This window comes from Centropristis striata, chromosome 15, assembly GCF_030273125.1.
Source record: "Centropristis striata isolate RG_2023a ecotype Rhode Island chromosome 15, C.striata_1.0, whole genome shotgun sequence".
Lineage (NCBI taxonomy): Eukaryota > Metazoa > Chordata > Actinopteri > Perciformes > Serranidae > Centropristis > Centropristis striata.
This window is the reverse complement of record NC_081531.1, coordinates 27,200,103-27,221,745: the sequence shown is the minus strand read 5'-3', so window position 1 is coordinate 27,221,745 and position 21,643 is coordinate 27,200,103. Positions and strand designations below refer to the sequence as shown.

At 38.4% G+C, this 21,643-nt stretch overlaps 1 protein-coding gene across 1 annotated transcript; it reads left to right on the top strand.

Annotated features, from left to right (window-relative positions):
• The first annotated feature begins 1,094 nt into the window (after positions 1-1,094).
• pitpnab (phosphatidylinositol transfer protein, alpha b) lies at positions 1,095-19,190 on the top strand. The gene is made up of 12 exons (XM_059351668.1): positions 1,095-1,273; positions 7,838-7,868; positions 12,724-12,869; positions 14,225-14,316; positions 15,295-15,302; positions 15,602-15,676; positions 15,860-15,943; positions 16,049-16,126; positions 16,665-16,775; positions 17,023-17,145; positions 17,282-17,364; positions 18,769-19,190. The coding sequence occupies exons 1-11, from the start codon at positions 1,257-1,259 to the stop codon at positions 17,327-17,329; spliced, it is 813 nt and encodes a 270-aa protein (XP_059207651.1). The 5' UTR covers positions 1,095-1,256; the 3' UTR covers positions 17,330-17,364; positions 18,769-19,190.
• Positions 19,191-21,643: the final 2,453 nt, after the last annotated feature.

Sequence of the window (21,643 nt, the reverse complement as noted above, 5' to 3'; positions counted from 1 at the left end):
AATACAGCCCATTATAGAATGCAGAATACAGTCCATTATATCCAAGATCAGTTTTTTCTCAGTAATTGAATTACTCACTTTTTACCAGTGCCTCTTTAACTGAGTTGAGTTTAGATTCTACCAATCTGTTGCAGGGAGGTTAAGTGTTACTTATGGGAGGTTAAGGGTCATTCCATATTTGGCATAAGGCAGTGCATATTTTATGCCACAAGAGGGCAGACCATTGAGAGATGTTTTTTTATTACTATAATGTTTTATAGCGATGGTGTACTGGTTGGCACTCTCGCCCATCTACGGCTCTTCTGAGTGGAGTTTGCATGTTCTCCCCGTGTCAGTGTGGGTTCTCTCCAGGTTCCTCCCACAGTCCAAAAACATGCACTTAGGTTTAATTGGTGACTCTAAATTGCCCTTAGGTGTGAATAAGAGCGTGATTGTCTGTCTCTATGTGTCAGCCCTGTGATAGTCTGGCGACCTGTCCAGGGTGAACCCCGCCTCTCGCCCAATGTCAGCTGGGATCGGCTCCAGCCCCCCGCGACCCGAGTGCGGACAAGCGGTTAAGGATAATGAATGAATGTTTTATACTTTATCACAGGAGTTAATAGAAATGTACACTTGTTTACATATCATGTTTTTTGTACTTGTGTGACTTGCAGGAAATGTATTGTTTTATAGTGAATAACTCATAATTTAAAAAATGTCCCACATATATAATAAAAAATATTGACTTTGGGCACCTGCCCCTTTACATTGCTCTGCACGGTCCTGCATTGGTATTTTCACTGTGGAGCATATTTATCAATTATCTATCTATGGTTTCTGTCATGTTTTTGTCTGCTGCGTAATTTATTTTCTGTATTGTTTCCTGTTTTTAATATCTGTCTCCTATGGACCCTGAGTCTTGAATAAAATTTGATTGATTGATTATAAAGTTGTGCGGCTCAGTTTGTCTCATTCATTTTGTGTAGGTTGTGCAGAGCGACCACCAAGCACCCACTGGTGAACCATCCGTTTTCTGTGTGTGGTCTCTGTCTGCACAGGCCTCGGTGCTCTGCGCGCAACAGCAACGCCGCGCCGCGGCCCCGATCAGGAAGTGAATTTGAAGAAAATAAGCGACTGTGGAGGTAGAATGACATAGAGGGGAGAGGTGGGAGAGAAGCAAGCGGAGAAAGAAGCGACCAACGGAGGGAGGGATCGACCCTTGTTTCTGGACCTGTATTGAGCTGCTCCCCTTCTTGAAGATACTGCACCGCCAAAAAATGCTCATAAAGGAATTGTAAGTAGCTGTGTGTGCATGTGTGTGTGAGCGTAAGCTGGGAATGTGTGCGCGTTTATCCACCTCGGTTCGCAGCGCTGACATTGTAGCCCGAGAGTGGAATTACAAGAGTGCGGTCAGGGGGACGTCGACATCCCGTATCTGCTCTGACTCCGTGTCCGTCATTATTTTTCATGCACAGGCCTCCATCACCATAAAGCATTCAGCGAATAAACCGAGAGATAATAAAGCGGCTGCAGTCGCATCAGCAGCCGGTGCTGCATGGCTGTGCCCTTCACATTTTCATCCCCTCAAGTGAAATCGGAAGGCTAGATAAATGTCCTTTGGCTGTAGTGCTAAAATGACGGATGCTGTAGAGGAGTGGTGGTGCTCAGGGAGAAATAACTGGTGTAAGCCGAGCCGTGCCGTGCCAGCGTCCATCCCTGTATAAGCCGCTGTGGCCATGTTATTGATGCGCGGTGAAGGTGAAACGACTGATGGAGCGTTCCGGCATTTACCTCTGGAGGAATGGAGATGGCCGGGTGGAGAGGGGACCCCGGGCAGTGGAGGGAAAAAGAGGTTGGGAGTGGGCAGGTGTAGGAGAGGTGGTTGCAAAGCTTTGGCAAAAAATGGCAGATAGCGAGGGGTTTGACGCACGAGTCAGAGATTGCTGACAATTTGACAGCTGGGCCGAAGGGACGGGATGGCACATCAAGTGGGATCGTGCGTGCAAACGGAAAGATTTGGCGATATATAACACATTTAACACATAGCAGGCCTCAGTGTTCTGTGAGGATAGCTGACCGAGGCCTAGTTAGAATCAGTTTAGGGTAAGGCCGATGGATTGCAGATGAATTGGGACGATATTGGCCTTCAAGTAAAGAATCTGCTATTGGTCGTGGTTGTGGACTTCATAGAGAGTGGTGGTTGCTTCATTTAAATGATCTTAACTGGTGCCAGCCTGTACATCAGACTCATTTTGCCTTAAGGGGCGAGTGACCCACCTGTTAAAAAAATTCTCTGGTTTCCTCCACCCTTTTAGTGCTACAGTACAGTTCCAAATGTTTTTCCACACCATTTTCTTTGAAGTGTTTTTTAGATATGTGGATTTTTTTATTGCAATCTATGGCAAGGTCAGTGCTATCTGGCACACATGTGTAGCTATTTGCAGCTTCAACCTAAAAATAACACTCTGATCTTGAAAAAAAACTATATTGATCAGGCTTAAATGGGCATACATTAATCAACACTCGTTATTGTCAGGATTTCTCACCACATGCATTCAATCAATTAATGGCCTAGTATTAAAAAAAAAAAAGCTCAGGATGAGAGTGATGGCATGGCTAAAGATCTGAAGTGATTAGGGAGAGTCTGGGTCTCAGCAGTCTGCCTGGAAATTAATTAAATCAGTCACGATTAAATGCTGAATGCACTTATACATGCTGTCAACACAAAGGGGGTTGTGCACACACATACACAGAGATAGCATCATGGGGGGTCAAGAGACAGTGAAGTGATCCATGTCCTGCTCTATTACAGACAGTTTTCTTTTCTTTACTCTGTACTGCTCACCTGAACCACTGACCTAAATCACTCCTGGTCCACTTTTTTTTTTCCAATTCCTTGAGTTTTGGCAGGTGTACAGCGACAGAAGAGCCACTGTACAATGTATAGTGTGGTTAAGAGAATAGGAAAGGAGCAGTGAAACAGTAGAGACAGACTTAAAAGGGGGTGAGACGAGAAGAGAGAAAAGACGAGCAATGCAGGAGAGAAGAGGGGTGTTTGTTTTCTGAAGTAACAGAGAGACACCTGATCTTCCTGTCAAGACCTTTAGACCAAGGAGATTTGCGGAGAGAGAGAGAGAAAGAAAGAGAAGAGGTGACTTTAGTTCTTGTTTTTCTTTACTCTAAATTCTATTAAGTATTTAAATTGATCTCTTTTTAACATGTACCACATATTAAGCTGGACAGCAGACTTGTTTTAGGAGATCTTTACTTTCACCTATATTACTATATAGTGTTTTAATTGTGTCATTTGACATCACAGATAGTTTTCCACTGTCTCTGCCTTCCTTGCAGCATCTGGCCTCCGATCCAATGTCTGGCTGGGACTCAGACCCAGATTACATTCAGTGGCGAATGGGATGCAGGATTATCTGAATTTGGGCATACATCACACAGTTACAAAACAATCAACAAAGCTGCATACTATACATGTGCATTGCGTGATACAAGATGTGCACGAGTCAGAGAATGGAGGAAGTGTACTTCCTTTTATGCCAATACTGTATATGTGTAGGAATACAATCAAAAATGTTCCCATAAACTTGCAGCCTTGTGCCATTTTAGGGTTTACTACTTGTAATCAGCTGTGTCATGTTTTCCATAAACATAGTGATTATATTCATAATTTTACATTGTGCCAAGCTGAAGAAAACCATTTCATCATGTTCTATTTTATTCCTCACAGCTCGTAATTTATAGAAAGTGATTATATTTCCAAATTAGATTACGTATTATATTACATTATGCACCTAAATTAACAAGCAAATTAAAGACATTAGTGTTTGTTCCCTTGTGCATTGTTTGCACAAGGGAACAAACAAACACTAATGTGCTCCTGCACTGATAATGATTACTGAGTCACCACCGCACCTATTGGTTTGTGGACTACTGTTTTACAATTTGGCCGTCACCATTTGGTTTTTTAGGAGCCAGAAGTAACCACATTTGAATGAGAGGGTGGATTTATGGGTTAGCAGGTCCATTAGCTTAGAAAACACTGAGTTACCAGCTAAGGCTAGTGTGATCTTGCTCACTTGGTAAGCAAGGTGTATCTTTAATTCATGCTAACTGTTGGCTTGCGAAAAACAGATTAAAATAATAATATAAGTTTACCAAATCAACATCATATTGTACTGAAGACTTGTAACTAGAGATCGAGACTATAAACTCATTAGGGTCAGTTTCCTATAGACGACTATACAATATTACTTATTTTTGCAACCAATGGAGTCGCCCCCTGCTGACAATTAGAGAGAATGCAGGTTTAAGGCACTCCCGCATTTGGCTTAATTTAACAAAGCTGAAGGGATTATTTTATTGTTTCGCTTTGTTCATGCAAGAGACCATGCATGTGTGCTTTTTCAACATTCATTCTCACTATTTTAGGTCCAGTACACTGTAAAAAAAAAAAAAAAAAAAAAACCTGTTGTTTTTACGGTAAAGAAACAGCAGCTGTGGTTGCCAGAACTTTACCGTAATAAATATGGTAGAACTTTTTTAAATATTAAGTTTAAAAGATATTGGCACTGTTGATTTCATGTTTAAGATTGCCATTTTATTCCAATTTTTACCATATAAATAAAAAGTTTTTCCATCAAAAGAAATGCTGTTTTGCCATATAATTGACAAGAAAATACTTTATAAATGAAGCATAAATTAAAGATTTTATCATTAGATATTACAGTATATTTTTGTTAGAAATATGGTGTTTAGTACATTTAACAGTGAGAAAAGGTTGTTGTTTTTTTTTACAAAAAATGAATGCAAAACTTACAGTGATGCTTGTATATATACTACAGTATATTTTTGTTACACACACGGTGCCAGTGTATTTTACAGTGGAGTAATGTTGTTGTTTTAAAACTGTAAAAAAAACACCACAGTTTTGGCTGATACATACATTTAGAATGTTTCATTGTTACTGAAACTGAATGAACTCATTTATAATTTATGGTCTTTTACTGTCATGGTTTAGCAGTTTTTCACTGTAAAATCTACAGACAGTGTACAGTCAGAAGGTGTTCACCTGACCTGCAGGATCATTGAAGCATTTTTTTTGTAACTATAAAAACAATTGCAAATGGAAAGTATTAAATACAAAAACGTCCAAGAAAAGTATAGAGCACAATGATCACAGGGTTGGGTTTCAGCAGAAACATCCACATACATAAATAACACCGGTATCATGAGGAGGAAGAGTAGCTGGTGAGCAAACAGCTGCTTGCTTTACACTAGGAAGAGCAGCCTTTGTAGTCATAGATAATGGTAACTTTCATTAAGTTATGACGTTAACAGGTCTCTTTATGGTCCCTTTATGTTGCTATAATAAATACTTGGAAAGCCTATCAATAATAAGATCATAACTTGATTCTATGATTCTATATTTCTATATTAAAAATCAATATTTTCTCCTCAAATTAAGTATAGCCTCTGATGGAAACTGTTATAAACCCTTTAAGAAGACCCGCTCAGCCTGAAAAGCAGATTCACAGCTCAGTTTTTGCATTCTGTCTCTCGCTGTTTTCTTGCTTCATTGAAGCATATTCTCATCTTCTCCTCCAGAATAGCAAAGAATAGATCATTTATTCTCTCTTGATGACTCAGTGTTACAGCGTCAAAGTGAAATACGTGAATTTCATTCTTAATGGGCTGTTTTCTTTGTTCATTTTGAGATCCACATTATATTTTATCATCCTATTATCAATAAAGGATGTGTCATGCCAAAAATGAGAAAAGTAGCCTTGTCATTTAATTTGCAAAAACACTGAAGGAAGTCTAGTCTTTGCTCGGTGAAAGGTAAAATTCTTCTGAAAAGAAGTAACTTGTGAAGTGCTTATCTATCAAGTTGACTGAAGTCTCTGCTATAACTGTATGATTGTCATGAACTGTTCATATATCGAATATAGTTCCTAATTACAAATCCCTGTCGACTTACTCCATCTCAGTGTCCTCAGAGACAGCATCATGGAAAAGACACACGTTTGCCAGATAATTGGTGTCCAGATCTGTATTGAGCTGAACAGTTAAATATGTCAGTTCATTTTTTCAGTGTGTCACTCACAGGATTTCTTCAGGCTAAGCCATTTCACAGAGAAAGTTCATTATTAAAGGGTGTTAATTTCATATTTTAAAGCCAATAATGAGTTCAGAAACACAATTGTTGGGGACTTTTTTGCCTCACTGTGGACAGCACAGTGAAACTAAAACAACTCGTAAAGGAGTAACGTGGAATTTTCTGATAATCGTTAATGACACCATTAAGCAGTCAGCATTACGTTACGCTAGGTGCGAGCAAGCATAACAGTGATGTGACATGAATAGATTGAATGTGATTGACTGGCATCATGTTGATATCATGTATGTTGGTCCTTCATACTAACTAGCTAAAAACTTTACGAGTTAATGCCAACCAATGCCAGAACCGTGCCACTTTGGCTAAAATCAACAGTTTGTCATAATACATAAGCATATGTCATGGGTCATGTTATGTCATTTTGGTGATGTATTTTTGGCGAGTTAGCTAACTAATAGCTAACATATATGTTCTGTTGCTGCTCTTTATATCTTAAACTGTGCTCTCATTTATTTTCTTTTTTTTCATTGCTCATTTTCTGTTTAGTATTTGACTCTGTACTGATACTTGTGGTCAGACTTAGTTGTGACTCATGCGCTAGAAAGAAAATCGGCCATTAGGACATTGCTTGTTTTTCTACAGAGTAATTTATTGGATTTTGGCTGATAAAAACTTATCAATTGTGAAATCCTCTCTGGTTTCTAAATTGTGGGTTTTCTCTGGGGACGTTGTTGCTTTGTTATATGTGTGTAAAAGGGAAAACTATGACTTTAATCTCTCTGCGAGCAAGCATCGGCCAAAACAGTAACGTGACATGTATAGATTAAGTGTGATTGACTGGCATCATGTTGATATCATGTTCCTGTATGTTGGTCCTTCATACTAAATAGCTAATAACTTTACCAGTTAATGCCAACCAATGCCAGAACTGTGCCACTTTGGCTAAAATCAACAGTTTGTCATAATACATAAGCATATGTTATGGGTCATGTAATGTAATTTTGGTGATGTATTTTTGGCAAGTTAGCTAATTAATATTTCCACTCAGATAGTATTGTGGTAGTGGTAATGATTGCAAGCAAGTAAAGTACAGGGAAAAAAGGCCAAAAAAATGGGGGAAACTTTCTCCCAATAGGATGAAATCGAGTTTAGGTTAATTTGACCCGCTGTTGTCCTTGGTTTTCCACCCAACATCCATTACATTCCCGTTTGGCTTTTTTTTTTTTTGTGGTTACGTGGACTTTGTGTTGGACTCTGTGTTATGCTGGTTGCAGGTCGTTTGTTGACGATGACTCCATTTCTAAGCTGATATTAGTTATTATTGCACACTGCAGCCGAGAAAGTTGGGAAAGTCTCAGTTTTTAAAATATGTTATAATATAATTCAATTCAAACATTAGCACTGCTATACAATTGATTATGTTAACTGCTTCACATAATACCATTATTACAATATCAGATACATTTCAATTGTTAGGTGTGACGGAGTTTAAGTAATCCAAATAAAAAGACACGATTACAGTCTTCAGTCACATAGTTCACAGGAACAAACACTGTGACTAAAACACTACATTTTGAGTTTGAGCTGGTTAAACAAGTATTAATCTTAAGGCAAAATAAACTATCTGTATCTTACTGTAATACCCTTTTCCTCAGAATGTAATAACTATATCTGAGATTGTTTCTTAATATGTTTGAGTAAATTCCTTCCCTTTTCTTTCTCTTTCAGTCGAGTGATTCTTCCTATCTCTGTGGAAGAGGTAAGTTTTATTTTAGTTTATTTCAGTGTGTGTGTGTGTGCTTACTTGTACTTCCTACATAGTGAGGACCGGAACAAGTTCTTAACCAACAGAGAGACATTTTTGGGAAGTGAGGACATTTCAGTCAGTCCCCACTTCTCCAAAGGCCTGTTTGAGAGTAAAGAAATGATGTTACGGTTACAGTTAATTTAAGGTTAGGACAAGGTTGAGGTTAGACATTAAGTTCGGAGGGTCCTCACAAAGATAGATGTTCAAGGGGTGTGTGTGTGCGTGTGCGTGTGTGTACGTGTGTGTGTGTGTGTGTGTGTGTGTGTGTGTGTGTGTGTGTGTATGTGTGTGTGTGTGTCTGTGTGTGTTAACTAAATGGCTCTAGGCTCAGCTTTTGTTATCTGATTCTCTGGTTCATTGTATTCACAAAAGTGAACCACAAGTGTCTTTCATCACCAAAGCTGCTCTTCTTTGAGTGGCCTTTTGACTTTAATATGTGTTTATATATATATTTAAACACACACACACATAAGACCCAGTATATTTCCAAAAGTGATCTGTTACATAGAAACAATGCAGCAGGGATCACCTTGGGGGGCAAAAACTCTTCATCACATTAAAGCAGGTTCCAATCAGATAGAGCACTGGACCAACACGGTCAGCAAAAGTTTTCACTGTCCTCGTTCTCTTTTCTCTCTGTGTCCCTCTGTCCCTTGCTATCCTCATTTCCATTGCAGTTTGATCTTCCATTCAGTCCTGCATCTTAAATGAGTCACCTGAAACTACTTCCATGACTTACTCTGCACCCCCTCCCTCTCCCTGTTGCCCTCATATTAATGCACTGACATGAGAGTAATCTACTTCTGGTGGACATTTGACTTGTGCTGTTTATTAATGCAAAATAAATACCGACTAATGTACGCACTTAATCTGCTCTTACACACAATAAATAGCTTCAAGTAGAGCAAAGCAGCAGTGAGCGCTCAAACACAATAACTGGTTTGCGGCTGAGACAGCATCTGCCCCTAATGCATTGTGGCCACGTCATCGCCACATGAGCCACAGGACTTCAAGAATCTGAGAAATTCTTTGTGACTGCTCGGATCAAGGCTGCTTATACTAAAATATTTTCATTTTCGTTTGAACTCGAAACCACAAAGCAGTTCCCCTGATTTCTTCCTTTTGCATTTCCTCTGGCTCATGGAGGCTCATGGAGGCTTTAGATCCACACATGTTGCTTCTCATTAACTGTGTGTGTTTGTAGCTTTTATCTTAATCATATCTCTACATAATAAGGCAGGTTTCCTCTACAGCAGGAGGCCCGGTAATTGCGTGACAGCCAGCATGCTATGTCTCACCCTAAGAAAAGATTCAGGAGGTTAGTTAGTATGACTTAAAAACATGAGCTTTTTCAGCATAAAAAATACAATTTGTTACATGTCCATTGTTTTATTAAGTTGATAACTTATTTCAAGAAGTTGATCAAAATTAAAAATGAAGAAAGATGTCTTAACTCAGATATATATTGATTTTGGAGAAGCATTTCTGCCTTCACTTAACAAGGAAAAGTATTAAGGTGATGAAACTTAGTATTGTATTACAATATATGTCTGGCTTAAGTGAAATAAGTTTCTTATACTCGATAAAATTGAGGTAACAATTTGCATGTACTCTGCTGAGTAGAAAGAAAGTAAAATAAAGGAGTTATAGCAACTTAAATAGAGTAATTTGACCACTTATTAACACTAAAACATTGATATAAAAATTGAGTTTATTCAAGATAATTAAGCTTGTAGAGGACAAAGTCTCATGGGAAATACTCAATAATGTCTTAGTTGGAATTACTTACAATGAAAAATGCAAATTGTTACAACAATTTTTTAAAGTTGAGCCAGTGTCATTTTTTTAGAGTGCACAATTAGACGGTGAAAAACATACTAAGAGAATTATTTGACTAAAATGTGAGCCACAAAGCCTGAATACAGTTGAGTAATGTCCCCTGTCTTTTGAACCACGTGTGCCCCCTCTGCCCTTGAATCACGTCCCTCCAGAGCTCCATTTTCTCTGTTTTTCTCTCTTTATTCAAACTCTCTGAAATAGCAGTCTTCAGTTATTTGTCACCAAATCACACACAGGGTCTTGTGATTTAACCCTCTGGAGTCCATCTATTTATTGAAAATACATGTTTTATTTGCAGTAATAACTTTATTTATATATGATATGTAGTTGAAAGTGCAATCATAGGAGCTTTCACAGTGTGCCATTTTTGTTTTTAGACCATTTTTAAAATGTGAATGTTCTTTCTACAATGAAAACTATTACTATTTTTAATTTACACCTGTGTCTTTTATTTGTATTTTCGGTTCCTGGCAGCTTTATACTTTGTTAATTAAAATAAAATGAAAATCTGACTGATAGCCAAGTTTGTGTGGAGAAAAAGGAGCCATGCATGTGATGTAAGGACAGACTGAAAGATGCTAAACAGAGACAGAAACGAATGCATAGGAAGTTCACAAATTTGAAGCAAATTCTCCTGGACTTCAGAGGTTTAAACCTTTATTTCATGGAATAAATTTGGTTCTTTCAAAAAAATATAACAGTTGTATCTTCACTGGGGATGGCTACAAATTAATATCTTTGAACAAAGGATTTGTTTTGGGGAGTACATGTTGAATGAGGCTGTTCCAGCTGTTGGAACCCCTGGAGAGGACACTGAATTGAATATCCTTCCTCCCAGGAGCAGATTTTTACCCACAGTCTTTTGTTTTTGTGAAAGAATGAAGTTCTGGTACAACTGAGCATGGATTCACCCCACAAGGCAAGGTTGAATTATATTTGTCCAACCCTGTTACCCAGGAGGCTTTGCTGTTCCTGCATCCCATTTATTCAGTCGGCAGTTGCTGTGTCTGCGGCTGACTTAAGGGAACAGTCTCTCTGTTTCTCACCCTGTCTAGTAATTCAACCCAGAGACCATCATGATCACAGTCATTACTTCCATCTTAGTGTTCAAATTATGTGAAGGTCATTTAAACCACTTTGGCACAGGTTGTCTTGGGCTTGGTCTTTGTGTCTTTCATTGTCGTTGCTGTGGAAGAATAACTTTTAAAATGCACACCAAACGTAAAAATCAGTATGCATTGTTGGCCATTTTTAAGGAATTTTATACTTAGAAATCCATAGAAACCGTGCAAGTAGTGATTTTTCTTTGGTCATATATCTACACTGCAAAAAAGGTGTGTCTAAAAACAAGATAAAAACACTAAATCTGAGGAAAATGATCTTGCTGCATGGACAGATAATTTCACTTGACAAGATTTCTTGAATTATTAATATTTTTTAATATATTTCTATTTCTATGCTTATTTCTAGATTAATAAATCTAGAAATAAGCATGTTGAACGCTTAAAATAAGAAATTAACTCTTAAAACAAGATCAATTATCTAACACTTCTAAATGTAAAGTTTTGCACCCTGCTCGGGCCAGTTCATCGCTGTTTACAGCTTTAATTTATCTTTAAAAGGTTCAACATGCTTATTTCTAGATTTAACAGTCTTAATTTAAGAAATTATCTGTCCATGCAGCAAGATCATTTCCCTCAGATTGAGTGTTTTTTAATCCTTTTTTTAGACAACCCTTTTTTGCAGTGTACAATCTACAATGTCATTTAGCAGACGATTTTAACCAAAGCGACGTACATTTGAGAGAATATATCCAAAAGTCGAGGGGTAAGTGTGTGTCACTAGTGCTGTTGTTGGATCTGTTTTACCATCCAGTCCCACTGTATAAGATAAACCAAATTCATCATAGACAGCAACTGTCCACACATCATTACAGCCACAAGACTGTTTTGTCCCTATAGTTTACTCTGAATTTTACAATGTACATTAATTGTACTGCTCAAAAGTTGTTTTTTAAAACTATATTCATCATATTTATTTTTTATTGCTTTTGGTTGTTTTCCATTGCCTTTTTAATTTTATCAGCTTTTTACAGTCTTGTTCGTATAGGTTCTGTTGCTGCTCTTTATATCTTAAACTGTGCTCTCATTTCTTTTCTTTTTTTTCATTGCTCATTTTCTGTTTTGTATTTGACTCTGTACTGATACTTGTGGTCGGACTTAGTTGTGACTCATGCCCTGGAAAGAAAATCGGCCAAAGGACATTGCTTGTTTTTCTTCAACGTGATTTATTCGATTTTTCCTGAAAAAAACGTATCAGTTGTGAAATCCACTCTGGTTTCTAGATTGTGGGTTTTCTCTAGGGACATTGTTGCTTTGTTATATGTGTGTAAAAGGGAAAACTATAACTTTAATCTCTCTCCTGTGAAAATGATAGAATAACTCTGAATACATAGACTTCTTCCATCTTTGTGAAGTCGTAAGTGTGTGTGTGTGTGTATGTGTGTGTTTTAGTCCAGCTTTGTGCAGAGGTTATATGGTGGATTAGAGGTGATTAAGAAATGAAAGGAGACATTGTCTTGCGTTGCATGCACAGGACCAGGAAAGTAGGGAATAAGTGGAAGAAAGGGATGAAAGAAGGAGAAAGTGTATAGTTTGTGAAAGAGGAAACAAGCTGGCTGCAAAAACAAAGTTGATCGGTCAAGAAGACAAACAGGAGTGTATGTGAGAGATTATAGGGATTCAGAGACAAGGAAAGGAGAAGGTAGAGGTCAGGAAGAGGATCAGAAGAAAAAGTAATCCACCACTAGAATAGATGAGCTGATGAAAGAAATGAAAAAGGATATCTGTATGTGACAGTGAAAGCTCAGCCATCTACAGGATAATACATGTGGAGGGAAACATCTCCTTATTTCTCCCTCGAAACACTTTATTCCTCAGTCTAACCTGTCTTTTTTTCTGTTTTTTAGTACCAGGTCGGCCAGCTGTACTCTGTGGCTGAGGCCAGTAAGAATGAGACGGGTGGAGGAGAGGGAGTGGAGGTGCTAAAAAATGAGCCCTACGAGAAAGATGGAGAGAAGGGACAGTACACACACAAAATCTACCATTTGCAGAGGTAAGCGGTTGTCCGACAGGTTCAAAAGTTCACTCAGGAAGACCACTTCATTTAGCTTTCCCTCGAGGCCTCGTCTCTTGGCTGCTATCCATTCATACATTTCTCTGCTGTAGTCTGTTGTCTCACCCAAGCAATACAAAGCAAAACAAAACAAGCATTCTCCCTGGTTTACTCCAAACAGTCTATTAAACTGAAAACTGCTTTTTAAGGAATGGACCACTTGCACATTGTGGTCGGATTTATATCCGTTTTACAAACTGCATGTTACTTTACTTCCTGTCCACTATACAGTAGCAATGTGATCCCATTACAGTGTTTTTTTTTATCCCTAAGTTAGTTACTTCACTTGTCACAGTTATCTTTATTTGTTTAATATAACAGGTTTTTAGCCATTTTAATATTATTTATAGTCACCTCAGTGTCTTACAATACTGAGGTTAGCTAACCAGCTGGCTACTAAAACCAGGAAAAACACCATCAAGTTCATGAGGAGTGTGTTTGCTTTTCGTCAGTTAGTTTTTATTTCTCCGTTAGCTTTCACTCCTTTCCAGCTGATGCTAAGGCAGAGCGACCCAAGATTAGCTAAGCTGTAAAAAAAAAAAAAAGCGGGCTAACGTTGGTGGGGAGCATGTCTATGTTCCTTGGGTCCTATGTTCCCCTCTTTGTATGTGACTGGGGAATATAGCACTCTTTTTCCCCGCTTTTCCGAAAAAGGGTCCTATGTTCCCCGGTCTGTTACTTTTTCCACCATTGCCGCCAAATTCCATGGCAAATAGGCCTACGGGCTGTTTGACGAACATATGCAGATAGGGCAAGAAGGAAAGATTAGGTCAGGGTGGCAAACCTGCAGGTCTCGAGCTAACCCTAGCCCCGCAACAGTGGGGAACATAGGACCCTTTTTCAGAAAAAGGGTCCTAGTTCTCCGGTATGTTTTGCTACAGGGGAACATAGGACCCTTTTTGGGAAAAACAGGGAACATAGTTGCATGCTAGCACATTACCTAATGGTAGTTAAACAGTGTTCTACTTCCACTTAGTCAGTTTCTTCACTTTTCACAGTTAGCTTGACATGTGGTGCTTTCTCTTTACATCCACGCTGCTAACATGCTGGTGCTAAGAAGATATAATTTTGACCATGTTCACCATCTTAGTTTAGCATGTTAGCTGTCTCCTTTTAGTCTTTACGCTAAGCTTAACTAAGCTAATCACCATTTACACCATTTTGCACTAAAATCTAATTTTGAAACAGCTTTGAACCAGTGTAACTTTATCTTTCCTTATTCAAATCTAGTAAAATAATTCCAATCCAATCAGACTTACCTTTGTCTGTTCTCTCTTCCTTCCTCTGTCCTGCAGTAAAGTGCCGCCATTTGTCAGAATGTTGGCTCCAGCTTCAGCTCTCAACATCCACGAGAAAGCCTGGAACGCATACCCATACTGTCGCACAGGTAGCCCACGCACGCACACACACACACACACACACACGCACACACACACACACTCGTAAACCCTGTACTGACACAAGAAAATTCACACAGCATCATCTTTCAAAGCTGAGTGGAAAAGCAATCTAGGCAGGTGGGAAGCTGCATAGATATTCATACTAAAGCTTTAGCGGGAGGCTACACCAAAAATAGCAATCGTTGTCATCATGGTTTTATTTTTAATTTTTTTAAGGAAAGGGTTTGCAACAAGAACAGGCATTTCATCAGTCTATGTAAAAAGAATACCGGAGGAAGTCCGATTGTCCAAACTACCCTTTAATCTGTTGGGCCTGGACTCATGTTATCTCGATCTCAAACCATTGCATTTACCTAATCTTTCAAATCTTTATAATGCCCCAAATTTATTCAGGAGTCTGCAACCATACTCACCATAATAACTGATAACTCACATTTTAAAATATTTGGTGTTGGAGCTGTGTCCCGTGATAAACCAAAAATGTAATGTACCTTAATGTGTGAATACAGTTGACACAAATGACATAGAGGTCACATAGATGCCGATCTGCCAAAGGGATTTTCGTTCTCTCATTCTCTTACCTTTCTCTCTCTCTCTCTCTCTCTCTCTCTCTGTCTCTGTCACCTTGAAGGAGTAGCTAAATTATTAACTGCATGTCCAGTGAGAAGAGCCATGCAATCACTCGAGCCTTTCAGACTGAGATCACACACACACACACACACACACACACACACACACTAGCAGTTGCCAGACAGCCATCTTTCATACAAGCACACGGGACAATCAAAGACACAGGCTGAACCTACACACTCAGTACCCAATAACAAATACAGCTGAACAGTTCTCCTTGACCTATTAATATGTTCCATAAGTGTAAATCGTATTACATTTCATATATTCCTCAACTGCATTATTTTTTCTTCTCTCTCTCTTTGCTCCTGCACTTCTTTCATCTGGCTCTGCAGTTATCACTGTAAGTATTTCTTTTCTATTACGTTTGCAGATATCCTGTATGTTGACACAAAGAAACATTTGGTGCCTATTAGAGCTAGCAAATTAACCTGAAAGTTGAGAAAGAAATTTGATCCATTTCAGTGACAAGGCAGTAGAAGGGATAGTCAGACACCATTACTTTGTGTGAATGTGTGTGTGTGTGTGTGTGTGTGTGTGTGTTTGAGAGCAGGAAACTGTCTTTTGTCAGATGTATTTACAACTGCTTACAATTTATTCTGTAGATTTTCGATTCCCTCATTATTTCTGTTTCCTCTGCAGAACGAGTATATGAAAGAAAACTTCCTGATCAAGATCGAGACATGGCACAAACCTGACACGGGACACCTTGAAAATGTAATTAGTAAAGACTGTAATGAGCTGAGGAGGGGCTCCACTAATTATCAGAGAAAAGTGTCGCTTATGTATATTTTTCATTGCATCATATTGGTTTTAAAACACCTTCTTATCCTGACGCTTGTATTCTCGTCTCTGTTATATATGGCTGCCTGTAGAAATTTGCACATTCTTCTGTTTCAGGTCCACGGTTTGGATCCAGAAACCTGGAAGAAGGTGGATGTAGTCTATATTGATATCGCAGACAGAAGCCAAGTAGAGCCGAAGGTAAAAATGTGTAGTTTAAACTCCACATTGAGATGCACACTGTGACTAGAAGTCTTTATTTTTGTGTTGCCTCATGCATGTTGTTCATTTTCCTGATCTGTGCAGGACTACAAGCCAGAAGAGGACCCTTGCAGGTACAAGTCAGTGAAGACAGGACGAGGACCTCTAGGACCAGACTGGAAGGTACAGCATCCTGTTGCTAATTTCTCAGCTGGTTGAGGCACATTTTAAGCTACTGAAATACATGATAAACACAGAACTCCAAGCACATTACCTTTAGTTACTGATGTGCAAAAAAGTGCATATGTTCCAGTAATGTTCTTTACTCAAAATTTTTAAATTTAACTAATTTTGAGCACCACAAGCCAAATAGTTTTTATTATATTCGAGAGAAGGCAGACAACTCTATGGCCAGTATCTCCAACATTTTGGCAACTCACACTAAAACAATCTTGATAGAAAATAGACTGATAGCCCAACAGATAAGGGGAAGAATATGTGTTTTTGATTTTTGAGTGAATTGCCCCTTTAGGCTATCCTTTCTGAAATTCAGTTATGGACAAAACTAATCTGAATCTCTAAAATTAGAAAAAAAGCCAAATCGGCACTTTACATTGTAGGGGCTGTCAAGATGGCTATAAAAATGTATTAGTATATTTTATAGCCAAGGCATCCTTGTAAACAGTTTTAAAGTCTCTTATGTATACTTGTGCACTTGCAGAAGGAACTTCCTAAGAAGACAGACTGCCCACACATGTGTGCCTACAAACTGGTCACTGTCAAATTCAAGTGGTGGGGCCTGCAAAATAAAGTGGAGAATTTCATTCAAAAGGTTTGTTTACTGGTTGAACTGTGGTACAGTGCATACAGTGTAGTGGAAAAGTACCACCCACTATGATGCTGTATGTATGGGCTGCACCAGCCTCTAGTGGATAAACACAGTATAGCAGGGAAGTAACTTAAACATTTCTAAAAATCAGCTTCATTTTAATATTTGGACAAAAAAAAATCTGTTCCTTTTTTTTTTTTTCTGTTCCTACGATATGACTTTCTCTTTATCCTCTTGTGTTGTTTCACAGCAAGAGAAGCGTTTGTTCACTAATTTCCACCGTCAGCTGTTCTGCTGGATCGACAAGTGGATTGACTTGAACATGGAAGACATTCGTCGCATGGAGGAGCAGACACGCAGGGAGCTAGATGAGGTGAGCGAAGATGTATTCCTCAGTATATATATGAGCCAAAAAATAATTCAACCACAGAGTCATGAAACTGGGCAGACTCTGAGGTCATGCTTATGTCTGAACATGAATTATGATTTGTTTGTCTTGTGTGCGTCAGATGAGAGTGAAGGACCCAGTGAAAGGGATGGTGGCTCTAGAGGACTGAGGTTGTGTTGGAACGTGAATGCTGCTGCTCATCAGGTGAGAGGAATTTAAAGGTCCAGTGTGTAGGATTTATAGGTATCTAGCTGTGATACTCAATACCCCCTTACTTCCCTTTTCCTGCGTGTCGGAGAACCTAAGATGGCCATCAAAACATTAAAGGACCTTTTATGCCAGGAGATCCCTACATCCTACACTCTGCACTGCTGCAATATACCTGATTGATTTGTTATTTAAAGGGACAACTCACTCCAACATCAAAAAATACATACCTTGATTGCTATGTATTAGTCTAGATTCTGTTGATGTGAATTGCTAAGTCTTGGAGATATTAGAAAGAAGGCGAGGCAAGCTTATTTAAATAGCACATTTCAGCAGCAAGACAATTCACATTCCTTTAGATAAAACTATAAAATCCTCAAGAAAGGGCAAAAGCACAGCCATTAGGGGGCCAATAAAACTGAACTAAGAACAAGCTAAAAATAGAAATAAACAGTATAGTTCCAATTAGAGTTGTTCTGATTCCGATACCAGTATTGGAAATTGCTCCGATACTGCAGAAAATGCTGGCATCGGTATCGGCGAGTATTAGAGTCCATCACAGAGCCGATACCACGTAATTTATTAAATTAGTAAATTGTACATTACAGCGCACACCGAGAGTCCGGCGGCTAATGGTGCATCCAACGTCTACATGAATGTCGGGATTTTCAACGTTGTTCCTAGCTACAAGTTTCGCCTTTCAAGTTCTGACTTTTGAGTGTAAAAACACACCATACGCCGTTACGGTAAGAACGTGTTAGACCTGCCTTCAAAATAAAGGCAAACACGTAGCTTTCAACGTAAGAGCACATGGATGTGTTAGCATAGTCCACCACAGAATTTACAAGAAGACTGTCAAAATAAGATACCTTAAATAAAACATAGAAGAACCCTTATTCCTCTTTACAATAATTCTCTAAAATATGCAATGATTAAGATGGAATCGTGGCATTAGAATGTCCGACTTATTTAAGTTGCTGTTGCACTACTGTTTTAGATACTGTTTTATTCAAAAATAAATGGCTTGGATCTACTGTATTTATTCATGTTTTACAAAGGGTTTAACCTGAGCCAGACCTTACCACAATGATAATCATATCACAGTCATGCAGGTGTAGTATGATATTTTTTTAATAACATACTGGTATCGGATCAGTACTTGGTATCGGCCGATACCCACAGTATCGGAATCGGTATCGGGAGAGAAAAAATGGTATCGCAACATTTCTAGTTCCAATATATTCAAGACAAGGCAGACATCTTTTCAGCAACTCAGTCAAAAGCAATCTAGACTGATAAATTGCACTTCAAGTAGGAGAAGAAATACGTATTGTTGATTTTGTGGTGAACTGTCCCTTTAGTGGGAATGTCCTCTCGTTTACCTCCTTCTATCTCTTCCAGACCAGACTACCCAGACACCAGCGGATTCACATCCTCCTTCTGATCCAACTGACGCAACATCTGACCGGCCGGTCCAACCCCCCCTCCCCCCTCCCTCCGGTACAATCTGGCTTTCAGGGACCTGGACCCAGTAAACTAACAGTTTTCAGATCTCAGATCTCCTCCACCTCTAACATTTCCCACCTCCCTCGAGTCCCATCCATCTCTTATTTGTTTTTTTTTCATCCAGTGTTCCCATCTTGCTCTGAGGCCTCCAGTAGCAACACTATAGATCTTGTCAGTCAGCCCTCTCTTTCTCCCTCTCAGTCTCTAAAGCATTCTAAACTACAGAGAATAGTGTCATTTATCTCTGCAATTTAGGATTTATTTCTATTTAAGATTTCCCAATGGTCTATATGTACAGTATACCGTATATCGGGGAGCTAAATAATTGTATTGAAATATATGTATATATACATATAAATAAATATATATATATATATATATATATATATATATATATATATATATATATATATATATATATATATATATATAAACAGGGTTTTTAAAATGATTTTGTCTGTATGTTTGTCTGTGGATGTTTATTTTTCCAGACCAAGCTGTATCTGCTCAGTGTTGAGTTTTGATCCTGTGATTTATTTTTTTTTTCTGATTTGTCATAATTCCTCCTTATCTCCATTTGTGTAATGCTTTATGCAGTGTTTCCTTTTGTTGTTAAAATCAATTTGCAAGTCTACAACCCGCAGCTGCAAGGTTGGGATTGTGCTCAGAGTGTTATGTTGTCTCTGCTATACTCCTGCCCTACCAGATAGACCACATTTCTTCCCAGTATCTTCCTTAATATGTTCGGGTACTCATCGGCTTTTCTGCTGCTTTGTGAGTTTGTGTGTGTGTGTGTGTGTATGTTTCGGTAGCGTTGTAAGGTCATCAAGGTTTCCATTCATGTTTTTAATTTTTCTCTCTCTCTCTCTCATTTTTGGCTCTTCAGTTTCACCAGGCTGTTCAAAATAGGCAGCTTAAAAGTGCAGTAATTTAAACATACAGTAATGCACAGACAGACATACACACACACACACACACACACACATACACACACAAACACAGATAGTATAAAAGGATAGAAGTAAAATGTGTGACTCTGCATAAGGAAATACACAGTAGATCAGCCATAAATGAGTCTTTCTTTCTACAGAGTTCACATCCTTTTAGCTGCAGAACATTAGCAGCCATCATTAATATACAGCTCCCCTCGCTCTCTGTAGATAGATAAATGGTTCTTTGAAAGTAAAACTTAATGTGATCTGCATCAGTTCTTGCCCTGTCACCCATTCTGTCACCTCCAGTGGATAAATGGTCTTATCCAGCGATAGCAATAACTACCATGACACGTTGGTCTCTCCTTTTATCATCGCAAAATCTAATCTTACTCTACTGTTTGTTCCTATCCTGAAAACAGTTTTAGTAAAGCAGAGCCCAAGCTGAAAGTAAAGGATGATGAAGTTGTTGATTCATTATTTATTAATGCTGGTTTTATTGTGTTTGTCTTTGGATGAGGCGGATTCTTCTCCTACTGGAATCGAAAGCCTGTTATTTGTAATAGTGTGGTTTTACTGTATATGCATGAGTGTACATGAGTGATGTACAGTAGCGTGTCTTTGAAGAGATCTGATGCTGGCTGGGTAAACAAGAGAGGAAGTAAGGGAGCTAGTGATAGGTGTGATAACAGCAGGCACTAACCTTCTTCCTCTTGTTGACGTCTGTTTGGCCTCCTTTGTCTTCAGTTACTTTTATCATTTCCCACTTTTCCATCCTCCTTTTTCTTTTTTTCTGAACATATTTTAACAGTGTGGAAACTTTAAAGAGCAAGCAACAAAAAATGTCAAAACGCTTGCAATTAACACATTTGGATCATTAAAAAAATCCATGGCCAAAAAACTGAATAGAAAATGTTAAAAGCAAACATTTATACTACTAAGCATGGTAAATAATGTAAAATTGGGTAATTTTCAAATCTCCAACCATTTGAATCTAACTTTATGCATACACAATTTACATAATTACAAAAGCGTAATTGTACACAGTTTTGCAGAGTCCGATTGAATGTTTATTAGTATAAATATGGAAAAGTGCGCATACCTAAACAGAAGAACAGGGAGGTTGCCAATGAGTCCAAAATTATATATATGGCTTTTCTGTTTGAGGTTGTGAAACGGTCGTATCGTTGCAGTTTTTGACAGGTGACTAATGTTGCGTATTTGAAATACTTAGTTATGTTAAGGCAACAAAACTACTTGGTTAGGTTCAGGAAAAGATCATGGTTTGGATTAAAATATGTAAATTACGTAATTATGTTCTGTAATATTATGTACAACTCGGTCAAACATGTAACTTAGAATAACAAAGTTGACTTTCGGTTTCACACGGGACACGAACATCGCTCTCCTAGATCAAAGGTCTTTCTTTGTCACTCTTTATACTACGTCACCTGATTCCTGCTGCTCCTCTTATAATCACCACGAGAGGTCAACACCGGAGAACTAACGGATATAGGAGTAATCATAAGCTGCTTGCACAGGCGACCTATACGGCTTTTTTAAGTGAGAGTAGTCTGGAATATAGCTTTTGATAAAATAGGCCTTGTGTTTAGTTTTTTTTTAAATATTTCATTGGTTTGACTGGTCAATAGTAACTCTAGCTACAAGGCTAGCGCAACTTTAAAAGGTTTTGTCATTCTGGAGAAGTATCCGGAAGAAGAAATAATAGTCAAAGCAGAGCAAATTATTATAGTTAAATGAATTGAAAGTATATCCTCATATCCTTGTTATAGCTGACTGTAACCCTGAGGTGCTCACAGAATCAGAGTGGAGCAGCA